Here is a 14220-nt window from a genome sequence, read left to right as displayed (position 1 = left end):
CTGAGAGTCCCTGTTGGGATCTATGACATATCTTATTTATTTATTTATTTTTTGGTTTTGGTTTTTTTCTGGTACAGGGAACCGAACTCAACCTTGCGCTTGCTAGGCAGGCACTGTGCCCCTGAGCTGAATCCCCAGCCCCTAAAAATTAATTTTTAAAAGCATAGTTAAAAGCAGACTCAAGAAATGTTGTTATGCCTAATAAATGGAATGAAAACCCTTTGAGAGTACAAAACACATCAAGATATAAATAGAAGGAAAGGCAATTATTGCGGGAGGGAGAACAGGAGAAGTTCTTCGGCATATAAATGTCTTATTTTCAATTCTTTTAAACAAGAACTGTTACCCTACCCTATCATTTAAAGTTAACCTCATCTCAGCAATATGGCTAGTGGGAATTAGGGATGAGGGGTTACTTACTGATTTCCAAAGCAAAGAGATGCTTCATTTATTTTCCTAAAGATTAGCTTATGAGCAAAATGTGACATTAGCTTTAAAACCAGCCAACATCCCTTTGAAAATGAAGCCAATATAGAGGCTGATAAGATGTTAAAAATAGCTGGACTCTACTAAATTAACTTTATGCTTACTATTTACATCTGGCAAAATTTGCAAAGTTGTGGTCTCCTGGTTAGTTCACTTGATTACAGTTTGGGAGACTTGACTTCTAGGTTTAACTTTGCACAGATTTGTTTCCTACCAGTGGAAAAGCCTCAGCACATTCTTTTCTGCCCCAGTCTCTGAAATGTTAATATTCATTCCTCCTAGTTCACTGAGGATAAAGTTATGTCAAACACGAGCTACATTGTACAGGAAGGTGAGCGCTTTGTCTCATTCACACTTTTGTCTTTCTATCTAAAAAAAGTATTGGCCATTTACTATTTGCTTAATATTTATTGAATTAATGAACAGACAATTGAGACGTTTGGAAGCTATCTATCCAATTCCAGATGAGGAAACTGAGAGGCAAAAGTGGAAGTTACTTGTCCAATACCACCAAATTAAATGGCATTAGCACAGTAATTAGAGCCCGATTCTTAGGAGAAAGATGACATGATAATTTGGGCTTGAAAGCTAATGAATAAGTCCTTTCTTGATATTTCTTTTATTTAGTAAATGCCTAACTTCTGATACTTACCTATCAATTTACCAATGTTATCTTCATTTGTCTTATTCATTTTTTCATATTTAGTGGAAATCTACCATGAGCATAGCACTCTGGAGGTAGTCAATAGTGGTATAAGAAAAAATTCATGCCCACCAATCCCTTAAAATTTGAAGAGACAAAGCACACACACATACATTTAAATACCATCCAGGTGATAAATAATTAAGAGTTATTAAAAAGTAGCAGTTTGGAGAGAAGCTGAATAGAAGCTGACATGATCAATAAAGAGTCAATGAAATAGGATAGCAAACAGGCCTTGGAGGATGGTTAAGAGTTGGTGAAAGAGAAGAGAGAGACAAAGGACATTCTAGATGGCAATGCACACAAAGACATAAAAGATCATGACATGGGTGAGGAAAAAATGCAGAGATGGATCTAAATGGTATGGAGCACTCACGCTGGGGTAGTAGATGGCAGTGGTGGGAAAGGCAGTGATATAGTGCAGCACAGACTTACGTAGCAACTTCCATTTTACCCTGCATAACGGGATGGGGGGATATGTAGCGACTAGAGATTTTGTAACAAGGAGATAGCACATGAAACTGACAAGGTAGGAAGTTAAAGCTGACCACAATATGCAGAATGAATAAGAAGGGTAGAGACTGGAAGGCAGGCGTACAGCATTTGCCAGGCTATGGCAATCATCTAGGTGTAGAATGAGGGGAGCCTACAGGATTCTTATAATGAGGTGGGAAGTAAAATACAGATGTGCCATTTTATAAAGAAGTGTCAGAACATGATTGTGTCACCATGAAACAAGGAATGAAAGAATTAGAAGTCAGAATGGCTCAAAGCCTAAAAGTCTCTGTGAGGTTAACAAATGTAGGGAGTCAGAAAAAAGATCTAGTTTAATAGATAACTGCTTTTACTTGGTGGAGGTTTTGAGACATGGTGTCACTATATAGTCCAGGCTGGCCTTGAAACCACTGTGTAACACAGGCTAGCCATGGGGCTGGGGATTTAGCTCAGCGGCAAAAGCGCCTGCCTGGCAAGCGCAAGGTCGTGAGTTCGGTTCCCGGTACCGGAGAAAAACCAAAAAAAAAAAAAAAAAAAAAAAAAACACAGGCTAGCCTTGAACTCACAGAGATCCTCCTGCCTCAGCCTTCCAAGTGCTGGGATTTCAGGCATGTGCCACCATGGCAGGTCCAAAAGATAACTGTTTTTTTTTAAAGGCAAGAACAGAAATATGCCTTTTCTTCTTATAACTCCATCTGTCTAAAGGATACAAAAATATAATCCTGTACAGAAACAGTGATTACATTCCTTAAATCACACGTAGAATGCCTTGCAGTACCTGCAGCCTAAAATCATTTACTCTCATTAGAAACCCAAAATAATTATAATCACTATCTTAAATACATCTCTCATAAATACAGTGAATTTAATTTAGTAGGAATACAGTTATCACACTATGAATTAATTGGGTAGATCTTTTTCTAATATGGAATTCTAAGTATAAAAATACTTACCAGTAGAACAAGGTGTAATTGGTATCAAAGTGTACACCTATGCCAGGTTTCCAAGAACACAGTAAATATTGCCAGTTGTAATACACACAATCCATATCCTGAATTTTAGTCTCCAGACTTCCTGAGAAATGAATGAATAGTGAATGCATGAGGGTCATGATGATGAATCATTTGTGAAATCACTACATAAGTTTATTTATTTCCTTTGGCCTTGCCACTTCATTTAGCAATCAACATAATGAGGACTATTTCAGAAGGAAGTCATTGAAAGTCACTTCACTATAAGTGAGACATGCAAATCTAAAAATTGTTGAGGCTTCATTTACTGACACTCATCTATGCTGAAGTATTAAACTGATTATTCAAGGATGCTCTGAGCAATTGGGTAAATACTCATGCAAGCTTGTTAATACTACTCCCAAACTTGGAACTATATTGTTATAGTTCTTTCGTTTTTTTTAATTTTTTTTTTTTTTTTTTTTTTTCCGGTACCGGGAATTGAACTCACAACCTCGTGCTTGCCAGGCAGAAGCTGTGCCGCTGAGCTAAATCCCCAGCCCCATTATTATAGTAATATGTAGGTTTTGGCAAACATGTTTGCTGAGCTAAACAATTCAAAAAGGCCAGACACTCACTATTAAGAAAGAGTCCATCTTGTCCAACACTGTGCTAACATCTATGACATACACAATCTCATACATAAGAGTTAAGAGAATTATTCCCTGTATAGATTGTTACGGTGGTATTAAATGTGAAAAAGTTCTTTTTTTAACCTGGTTCAGATTTCCAATAAGTAGCTTCTGACCATGAACTCCGAACTTCTGATCCATTTGTGCAATGCGTTGATAAAAGCGTGTGTATCTTTGCTTCAACACCCTTGTTAAGATCAAACCCATCTTTGTAATGTAGATTCTTAGTAACAATAGTCTGTTTGATAAAAAAGATGAAGTCAAACTTAGAAGCAGCCATGCTATTGTGAATCGCATTAGTAAGACTAAGAAGTCATTAATGACCCTGGTGAATTCCCAGTATCTACAATACTCTCAATGATTATTTCCTACAAAGCTCCAGATATATTTCTGGGAGAGCTCATCTTTGTATATCGTATCGTTTGATGCAACTGTTGAATTTAAGCATCTCATTTAAAACAAAAATTCTGGAAGGGAAGAAAGGCTCTATGTCCAGAACTTGAGCTATAACCAACTTGGAATTAAATAGATAATATGCACATACCACATGTGCCTTATATGGCAAATGATGTGTAATCTTTCACATAGCTATGAAACCTTCAGCAATCATGAAAGTAAAATCCTGGAGGTAACTGGAGAAAAGTGGACAAACTGTAAGCTCCTTGAGGATGAAACTCATATATTATTTATTCTTAGACTCCTGATACTTAACAAAGTGTCTGGTACACAAAGTTACTTGATAATGTTCAGTTTGAACTGGATACCTTCTACAACAGAAATCTTTGAATGAACATGATTGCCAACCATGTAAATAGTTAAGAATTCAACAAATTTTCATTAAGAACTTACTACAATATTTGCAAAGAACCATGCTGTGTTCTGTGGGGCAGACACAAAGCTAAATAAGACTTGACCCTACGGAGAAAAAACTCACAGTTCAGTAGTATATACACAACGCATGTCTATTTTTTCTGAGAAATCAAGCACAATTTATTTTAGGGCCAAATAGGACAAACTGAATAAAAAGAGAATGTTTTATCCTAAACTTTTGCAATAAACACCTTCTGGACAGGTTCTCCCTTACTAATTATGTCAGCCACATCAGTAGCTTCCCAATGTACAAACTGTGTAATTTCAAGAGCCAAGTTTGAAAATAATCATTCTTTGTGCTTTAAGATAATCCTCAAAACACACTATACTCCCAGCCCATAACCATTCAATTAAAGTCATCTAAAAATAATGTAAAACAGGAGAAACATTTATTTTATACATATTAAAAAACAGAATTTGTTCATTTTCTCCAGTGTTGTATAGAGGGAAAAAATCTGACCCAATCAAATAGATACAACAAATATTAGTTACTTTCTAAATTAATGACCAGAAAAAATGTTTTGTTGTTTTCATCTTGCCTTCAACAAAATGGCAGATATCCTTTTCTGCTTCTGAATCTTGATCTGGTATCTATCTTTGATCTTTTACACTCAAATGCCCAGGTCATCCCACATGCCTGCATTTGCACTGCCCTCTGTCTTGTCCTTGTAATAACCAGCGTAATGATACCTCATGCCCGCTGTGCCTCAACCCCATGTCTAAATATGTGAGTGCTGTAAGCTGAGTACTGTTTGAGCGCCCTCCAAGGGTTCCTGTGCTCAAAGTCTGGCCCTCAGCGTGGCCATGTTGACAGGGGGTAGGACAGTAAAGAGGTAGGGCCTGCGGGAAGGCAATTAGGTCGCTGGGGCAACGCTCTCAGAAAGAATTAGGTAGGTCTGTGTGACATCAAATAGTAATGTTCCTGCTTGTTATAAAAGCCACTCCCTGGCTTCCTGTCTCTCTGTGTGATTCTCCCCCTCACTCACTCCTACTAGGATGTGATCCACCATGAGGCCTCCTAGAGGCTGAAAAAATAGGACACGGAATATTGGCCTTTCGGCCTCTAAAAATATGAGCTAAACGCACTTTTTTCTTTATATATTGTCTAGCCTGAGGTTTCTTGCTAGAGCAACAAAAAATTGAATAATATAATAAGTAACTATAAAATATGGTAAAATGCATAAAATGCTCTCCAAGGCCATGTTCTGTGGGACCAAGTTTTTTTCCCTGAATTTCCGATAGTAGTCTCAACACTGGATGAGGTGAAAATATATTTAACAGAATGCACAGAACAGAAAAGTAGACCTGGCAGCTTGTTATATACTAATTAGAACTATTAAGATACGAAATTTAGAGTGGACTGTGAAGTTGAGGAATCAAAACACTTAATGATCACTTCGGTATTGTAAGTACATGCTGTACTTACCTTCCATCTTTCACTATCAACGTTTCGGTATTTTAATTCATATTCTATTGTGCATTCCTTAAAATTATCCACAGCCAGAGGAGGTTGCCATTGCAAATAAAGATAACCTAAATATCCAGGATCCACTATTTCGAAGTCCTGAGGAGGATTAACTGAAATAAAAGCAAATACTTTTATTGTTTCCTTTATTTTATGACAAAGATTGCTAAACATAGAGATTAGTAAAAAAAAAAAAAAAAACAAACAAAACATAGAGATTACTTCCACATGTACCACAATTGATGAATAGATAAACATAACATAACATCTATACCATGGGGTATCATGTAGGTATAAAGAAGAATGAAGTACTGATACATGCTATTACATGGGAGAGTTCAGAAACATTATGCCAGGTGAAAGAAACCAGTCATGAAAGACTATGTATTGTATGATTCTGTTCATAAGTAACATCAGTAGAGATAGAAAGTAGATTAGTGATTGTCAAAGGCTACAAGGAGGGGAGAATACGGTGGGACTCCTTAATAGGCATGGGTTTGGGGAAGTGATGAAAACATTCTGGAATTTGATAGCAGTGGTTATTTCATAACTACTGAATATTCTTAAAACCACCAAATAGCATATTTGAAAAAGGTGAGTTTTGTAGTATATAAGTTATAGCACAATAAAACTGTTAGTATTAACTGCTCAGTAGGAAAGAACTGGGATGACGGAAAGGAAAAAAGAAAGAAAGGAAAAAACAATATGTATATATATACAAGATAGCCAAGATAATTGTACTACTAATTTCTATTTGTTTATTGAAAGGAACAGTTAATGTTTAATTGTTTGCTCAATCTTGCATGCCTATATCTGATAATCTGAGCAACTACTTTGAAGATAACAGTAAGTAATACAGCAACCATTGTTGATTTCTATCATCTTGTTTTGAAATTCTGTATCATTTTTTAGTTTTTGTGTTGTTTTGTTTTTGTCTTCGTTTTTATTTTTTTTTAATTTTTTTTGGTTTTTCTCCGGTACCGGGAACTGAACTCATGACCTTGCGCTTGTCAGGCAGGCGCTTTGCCACTGAGCTAAATCCCCAGCCCCTTTGTCTTCGTTTTTGTTATTTTGTTTTGGTTTTTTCTCTTTAAAATAAAAAAATTTCAGGAAGATACATAAAAATAAGTAAATGAAAAGTTCAACTCAGAAAAAAATTGTTAGTCTTATATTCTTAGTCTTAGACTTAGTCTTAGTCTTACTGGGTGGGAGAGGATGGCCCACCCCAATAAGATTATGGGAAATCTCAAAAGGGTGATACCAATCAGCCCAAGCCTCCGTTCACCCCTTAGGGAAGCATGTAAAACTACCTATAAGACATTAATAATACTGCTAAGACTAAAGAGAAGGCCAAGACTATAGATGATCAGCTAAGCTTCATGATGTCACTCACTACCATTAGATCCACATTACCTAAGCAACTATACTTACCATCTTATTGGTTGATCATAATTTTGACCCACATTGTACCTGCCTTATGACTTTGCTCTATAAAACTTCCTTTGAGAGGTGGGCTCATTGGCAACCCATTTGGGATGCCTCCTGTCTCTCAGAAGATATTCCTATTCCCCATTCCCCCATACCTTTTCCCCCATTCCTTTCCTCCAATAACTTCTCCTACTCTTAAAAAAAACAATAAAACTGTTAAATAAACCTAGATTACTGCTATACTGCAGTGCTCTCTTTAAGAATTCACATAAGAAAAAAAATGCCTTTCCTTTTTAGGAATTAAGAAATTAATTCACAGAAATAAAAAATTCAGCATGAAGTTTTCTCTGTGTTCATGGGGATGAGAATTTGGCTTCTGCTAAAAATACTTTATTACCTAAATCTCTCTGATTGCAAGAACAAATTAGCACTATTTCAGTGCACATAATATTGTGGCAGACATAACAAAGGGAGAGAAAATATAAAATATGTCTATAATGACTAAGTGTCTTAAGAATTTGGAGGACAGACAGATCTTAGATCTCAGTCCACTCTAATTAATAGAATCCTCTGATCAACTAAATACAATCCCAGAGGATGGCAAACCAGGGCAGTCTTTGATAAGACTCAAGAAAAAGTAGCACTGACTTCAGGAATTAATCTTTTTTATTTTGGGGTAGGCAGGGGAGACATTGAGAGACAATGATTCCCCCATCTGGAGATTTAAAAAGCAATAAACATACACACACACACACACACACACACACACACAAGCAACACACACGCATTCAAGAATGCTTCCAACTTAACTTGCTGGACATGGTGCTGTATGTCTGTACCCCAGTACGCTGAGGAGCTAAGGTAGGAGGATCACAAGTTTGAGCCCTGCCTAGACAACTCAGGAAGACGCTGTTGCAAAATTTAAAAAGGACTGGAGATGTAGCTCAGTGCAAAGACCGAGTTCAGCTCCCGGTACCACCAAAAAGAAAGAAAGCTAGAAACGTTCCTACTAACATATCTAGTAGTGCAATAGTACTGCTGCCATCTTGCCTTGTTCCTAATAATTTCATCTCATTTCTACCATGCTGTTCATTTTAATTCTTCATAAAACTAAGACAAGAAAAAGAATCCACACACAAAAAATTGTAGCACAGATTACCCCACGTACCGATAAAGACATCTTTTGAGAATATTTTTAAGGTTAGAAATCTTTGTTAAATATGTGTTGTTCTGATTACCTTCTCTTTTTCTAGTATGGGGATTGAACCTAGGGCCTTTGCACTGAGCTACATGTCATGCTCTTTTATGTATTTTGAGGCAGGGTCTCATTAAGTTTCTAAATTACCTAGGCTGATCTCAAATTTGCAATCCTCTTGCCTCAGCCTCCCAGAGTTCTGGGGTTGCAAACATATGCCACCATGCCTAACTGTTCTACTTACCCTCTTCAGTAAGAAAAGTTCATTAGACATGAAGAATTATTCTGATTATTTTTACATTTCACTTTTTTTTTCTGATACTGGAGAGTGATCCCAGAGCATCTGTACTAAGCTACACCTCCAGTCTCCTTTCTGTTTTGAGGTAAGGCCTCATTACATCACTAGTTTGTCCAGGATGAGCTTGAATTCATGATCCTCCTGCCTCAGCTTTCTAGAGTGCTGGGATTCTAAACATGTGCTGCCATATTTGGCTGTATGTTTCTACTTTAAATTTCTGTATTTTTTCTTATTTATCTAAGTGTCATAAAAGTTAAGGATAATTGTCAAGGAAAGATTCCTGTTAGTTGAGAACTAGGCAAGAAGGTTTCAGATATTTAATTGACTTTTTAGAAAAGATTATGCAAGAAGTCAGAAAAGTCTTTTTTTGATTTGACTTTTATCCCCCAAAACGTTACCTTATACATGAAACTGTTTATTAAGGACATATCTTTAGTACATGAGCTTCATGAAACAGTTCTAATAGTTACTGGTTATACACTACAGTAAGGTATCTTGAAAGGACAATTAAGAACCCTGTTTTAAAACTATCTCATTAAAATCCATTTAATTTGTGGTTTACCTTTTATTTCCATGCTTGAAGACAAAGTATAGCCAAATGCTTTGCAAAGAAGAAAAATACATAGGCATCTGACATCCAAACAAATGAAAGCCATTTTTCCCAGATTTGAAAGATTTGAAGATCTATAAATCTCCTAAGAAAGAAAAATATAACAAACATTGTAACTTTATCTTACTTCAAATAATCAAGTGATTAAGTGTGATTAATAATGCTATTGGGAGCTCTCTGTGTGCTTTCTACCCAAAATGGGGAGCACTGTGCCCCTATGAACAGTGGAAATGGAAGTAATCAAGTTTGGAGCCAATATAACTGCAATGGGACACATCAAGTATCATCTTTCTAATAACAGTAAAAACATAGCAAAACAAAAACCTGCAGCCCCTGAGCCCCCTCTCCACACACACTTTTCCAAATGCTGTGACCAGGATATAGTGACTTTACACACCCATCTTCCTGAAGAAGTCAGACCCATACGTGTTTTTATTGGTGTGTGGGAGAGGGAGGGAGAATGACATCATTAGTCTCCACAGCATTAGTTTCCATAGGAATCATCTTCCCTAGCAAGTAATATAGTGACACAAACACTCTTCTCTGAGAAAAAAGAAAAAAAAACCAGAAAATATTTGAAAGTTATCTGGCTATTGAGAAAGATCAAGACCTACACCTAAGCCTCAATAATTCAGAACTGTGCTCTATTTCTTCATAATTACTGAATCTCTACTCTCACAAATGCCCCACTTTTGCCTTTGTTTCCTGTGCCAGTAAATAGCACCATTGCCCTTCCAGTTTTACGGACCAACAGCTGGGAGACTTCCTCAGCTCCTCCCTTCCCCAGGCAGTCTCTTCTCTTCCACTTCTTAGTTAAAGATGTCGTCATTCAGGATCTCCTGACCCAGTCTTTCTTGGCTCCAACCCACTGTTCACACTTCCCACAGCAAGAGTGGCGTTTCTAAGGGGCAAGTCTGAACTATCCCCTCTTTAGAAAATCTAACAGTGTTTTACTACCACAGAAAACAGGTAATCTTTTTACTCTTGAAGAATATTCCTTTTATCATCAACACTTAAAAGATTCATGCATACAAATACCTACTTAGTTAAAAATATTCTACTTCTAAAGAAAAATTACCACTCCAAGTTCCACACACATTTTTTTTGAGGGGGTGCTTTTTGAGACAAGGTCCCACTATGTATTCTAGGCTGGTCTTAAAGTCACTATATAGTCCTGGCTGGCCTCAACCTCGTGGTGATCCTCCTGCCTCAGCTTCCCTAGTGCTAGGGTTATAGATGTAAGCCAAAATGTCCAGGATTATTTTTAAGTCTGTATTCCTAGGACCAGCAATTTTATAGAAAGCTAAGGGTGAAAGCTGTATTATCCCAACATTCCAGACTACCTTTCTTTTCTACTGTGCAGATTAATTTAGTAAGACCTTCTCTTCCCACCTCATCCTCTTCATCCAACCTGACACATCTGTAATATTGTAATGCCCATAAGCAACAGCTATTGTGCAATAAAATCTTAGCATCAAAGGATTGAAGGTATCAGGTATATTTGAGGAAATCCTGGGCAAATTCCCTTTATGTAATGGGAAGCCAACGTCCAACTTGCCCAAGATTGCACAAGGTAGTGTCAGCTGAGTGTGAAACAAAGGTGTCATGATGCCTACTGATGTGCACTTCCACCGTACTGTGCTGAGTCCCGAGTGCTTGACTCACAATTGCGAAAGCTACACTTCTGAGTCCCTGGCATTTGTCTTCCTTCAGTTACCTAAGCAGACTGAGTCAACAGTCTGTTATTCATTCTATGCCTCATAAAATAAGAAAATTCCATTTCCCTTACTGAGGCCCAACTAATCTCTCTCTCCTCAATTCCTTTTCATCAACCCACCTTATTCACCAGCCCGTGGCTACTCATTAATTCCTTGGTAAGTACCAGGAAGATTTGATTACTGGAAGATTACAGATCGTCCACAGAGCTACTATCATAGATTAAGATGCACACAGGCATTACGTCTGATGAAAAATCCTTCCATATTATCTACCAGGACTAGCAAAGCTTCCCTTAAAATTCTATCAGAATGATCCTAGCAACATTCTCTATCATCTACCAATGTGCCCTTTAAAATTTCATAATGTACAACGTAAATACTAAGAGAAGGTTACAAAAATAATTTGCTTCTATTTATAGACTACTAAAATCAGACCCCAACTGTCAAATAGCATTTCCTGGATCAGCCCAACACACGTAAGCCTAAAAAATAGGAGACTTGGCTTCTGGAGGCAGACACTGGATAAACCCACGAAACAAGATGCTGAAGTACACTGAGTGGGTCAACCTGGACTTTCCCAAATGAATAAAAAGACAATCTCCCATTGGATTTTAGGTTATTGGATTGTCATTAGTGCAATATGGGACTTTATATATTATATGATTACCATAAAGACTTGATTTTTCTTTACAAAGGTAGCAAAAACCTGGAGACAAAGGGAAGGTGGGGGAAGGAAGTGCAGATATACCAGACTTGAGGAGTTTCTGACATATTCCACAACCCCCAACCCACAGCAAACATCACTTATCTGGTCTTGTCTCCTTAGTTTTAAAAATGAGGAAATAACAAGCAGAAAGAAAGATAAGCTGTCCATGCTCACAAAACTTATTGATGGTAGAGCTAAGACTGAAAAGAGGTCTCTTGAACTCTTCTTCCTAACTATCAAATAAATGTTCTTGTCCTAAGGATTCTATTTTACCAAAACTTTCTCCCACCACCCAACCTTTCTCAAGCTACTGTCACCACCCAAACCATGAACCACACCATGCACTTTAATCATCATGACACTCTGGCAGAGGGGTAAATTAATAAGCATGCTTTGAGCACGTTTTTTCCTTGCCAGATACAATGGTCATAATGTCAGTAAAAATAATAATAATTACTACTACTACTACTAATACCATGTACCATTTATTTAGCCATCGGGGCATCCCAAGAACTGTTTAGTGCTAAGCACTTTATACACATTATCTCATACAACCCTTACAGTCATCCTTGCATGTATGTACTATTTTTAGTCCCCTTTTAAATGCCAGAAGTTAAGACCCTGAGAAGTTAAACAACTTCCCTCAAGTCACATGAGCCAAAGGTGAAGTTTAAATTTGAAACTAGATGATCTAGTACCAGAGCTCTCCCTAGTAACCACTACACTAGGCATTTTCCATGCCGAAGTTCAATGTATAAGGTCAGCCTCTTGTCTCTACCCCTCAGGTCCACTTCACATTACTGCTGAGATGGTGTCACATTGTCATTCTCCTTTGCAGTGGCAAATCTACAGCAACTTCCACTTTTCAACCTTACTTCTCCCCTCCTCAAAGTCATGAAACAGTCCCCTCACTCTAAGAGTTGGCTGGGGCTGGGCTATAGCTCAGTGGTGAAGCGCTTGCCTCACATGAGTTTGATTCCCAGCACTCAAAAAAAAAAAAGAACTTGGCTATATAATCCTTGCATTATTGGAGAACCTCCAGGTACTTACCAATAACATGCTTTCTTAAGAAATGGGGTTATCACGGGCAGTGATCACAGGACCTCTTTTTCTTTCCTCTCTACTTAGAGAGGTTAACTAGAATCTCTGCTATTTTTCTTCCTGTCTGATAATCAAGCTCACTGAAAAACTTAGATTTTGTTACTGAAATAGCCAGAGGGCCGGAAAATAGATTCTACATGTCACAAGCTGGGGGAGTTTATGTACGGGACTCAAAGGCATCTAAAGCAAACTTGAAATTACAGCAAAGTGCTATAAAACCTGACAGGATTAATTATTCTTTGGACAAACTGGCAGATTTATAGTGGAGGAGCTCATTAGAGTGAAAAGCACAATGGCATAAGCATCGCTCTTTTACTCTGCCTCAACCACTGCGCATAGAGGCAAATTATACCTGAACTTGCATCTATAAAATAGAGGTAATGATACGGGTTGGTAGAGGTGTCGTGGGGATTAAATGAGCTAAAGTAGGTGAAAATACTCTGGCAACAGTATGTACCACATACTGGAAAATCATTTGTTCTGAGGACTCTGCCACTAAAAAAACGTTGACTAGAACTTGCCTCAACCTATACATTTGGCTCTACTAATTTAAGCTTTACACTCGACTGTTGAATACTAAGCACACAGTACTCACCTCCAATTTCCACCATCTTTGTTGATCTATTAAATTGCCTTTGCTGATCTTTGTCTTAATAACAAGAAGTTCTTGCATTTGCTGAGCTTTTCATAGCTTATAAAGGCTTTATTGAATTCTTCTTACAGTTTTTGTAGGTATGTAAGACTGATATTTGATATTTACAAACAGTAAAACTGGGGTTTTGAGAAGTGATATGAGTAAGCACAGGGTCCTGCAGCTAGTATGATCTACATAGAGAAGAAATGAAAAGGAAGCAAGGGACAGAAAAATTTTCTAAAGCATTTATTAAATGCATGATATGGTTTCTAAAGAAATGTTCCTTCTCAGTGTTGACAAAAGAAAATGTAATTCCAAAATATCAGAAACAACTACAGGTTTTTGGCTTTATTTGATTATAAAGGAAGAGAACAAATTGTACAGAAAAATCATTGTTTATTAGAAAATGAGGGCTGGGGATTTAGCTGAGCTGCATAGCACCTGCCTGGCAAGTGCAAGGTAGTGAGTTCAATTCCCGGTACCAAAAAAAAAAAAAAGAAAGAAAGAAAGAAAATGATGCATGGAAATTTTTCAGTGTCACTAAAGTGACTTCTAAAAAAAATAAAACCAAGCATAAAAAACGCTATAGGTTTGCCTGGCACAATAATGCACTTCTATAATACTAATTACTTGGGAGGCTGAAGCAGGCAGGAGTATTGCAAGTTTGAGCCCAACCTGGGCAACTTAGTCTCATAGTACAATTAAAAGGGCTGAAGATATAGTTTCAAATAAGGCCCTGGATTTAATCTATAGTAATGCCCATACCCAAAAGAAAGAAAGAGAGAAAGAGAAAGAGAAAGAGAGAGGGGGCGGGGGAGAGAGAGAGAGAGAGAGAGAGAGAGAGAGAGAGAGAGAGAGAGAGAAAGAAA

At 37.4% G+C, this 14220-nt stretch overlaps 1 protein-coding gene across 7 annotated transcripts in view; it reads right to left on the bottom strand.

Annotated features, from left to right (window-relative positions):
- The window catches only part of Il13ra2 (interleukin 13 receptor, alpha 2), a 50052-nt gene that overhangs the window by 11512 nt on the left and 24320 nt on the right, over positions 1-14220 (bottom strand). For 6 of the 7 annotated variants that reach the window (XM_013504555.1, XM_013504557.1, XM_005404624.2 and 3 more), the window contains 4 exons: positions 9145-9277; positions 5623-5774; positions 3411-3564; positions 2638-2758 (listed from right to left, as the gene is read on the bottom strand). In XM_013504555.1, the coding sequence (XP_013360009.1) occupies positions 2638-2758; positions 3411-3564; positions 5623-5774; positions 9145-9277 (560 nt within the window). Of the gene's footprint in view, positions 1-2637; positions 2759-3410; positions 3565-5622; positions 5775-9144; positions 9278-9548; positions 9578-14220 lie in introns of those variants that run through there. The other variant, XM_013504560.1, reaches the window with a different exon arrangement.

The sequence above is a fragment of the Chinchilla lanigera genome, unplaced genomic scaffold (genome assembly GCF_000276665.1).
Source record: "Chinchilla lanigera isolate Chin_1 unplaced genomic scaffold, ChiLan1.0 scaffold00089, whole genome shotgun sequence".
Classification (NCBI taxonomy): Eukaryota; Metazoa; Chordata; class Mammalia; order Rodentia; family Chinchillidae; genus Chinchilla; species Chinchilla lanigera.
The sequence above is the reverse complement of the archived record's forward strand: the minus strand, read 5'-3'. Positions and strand labels throughout refer to the sequence as shown.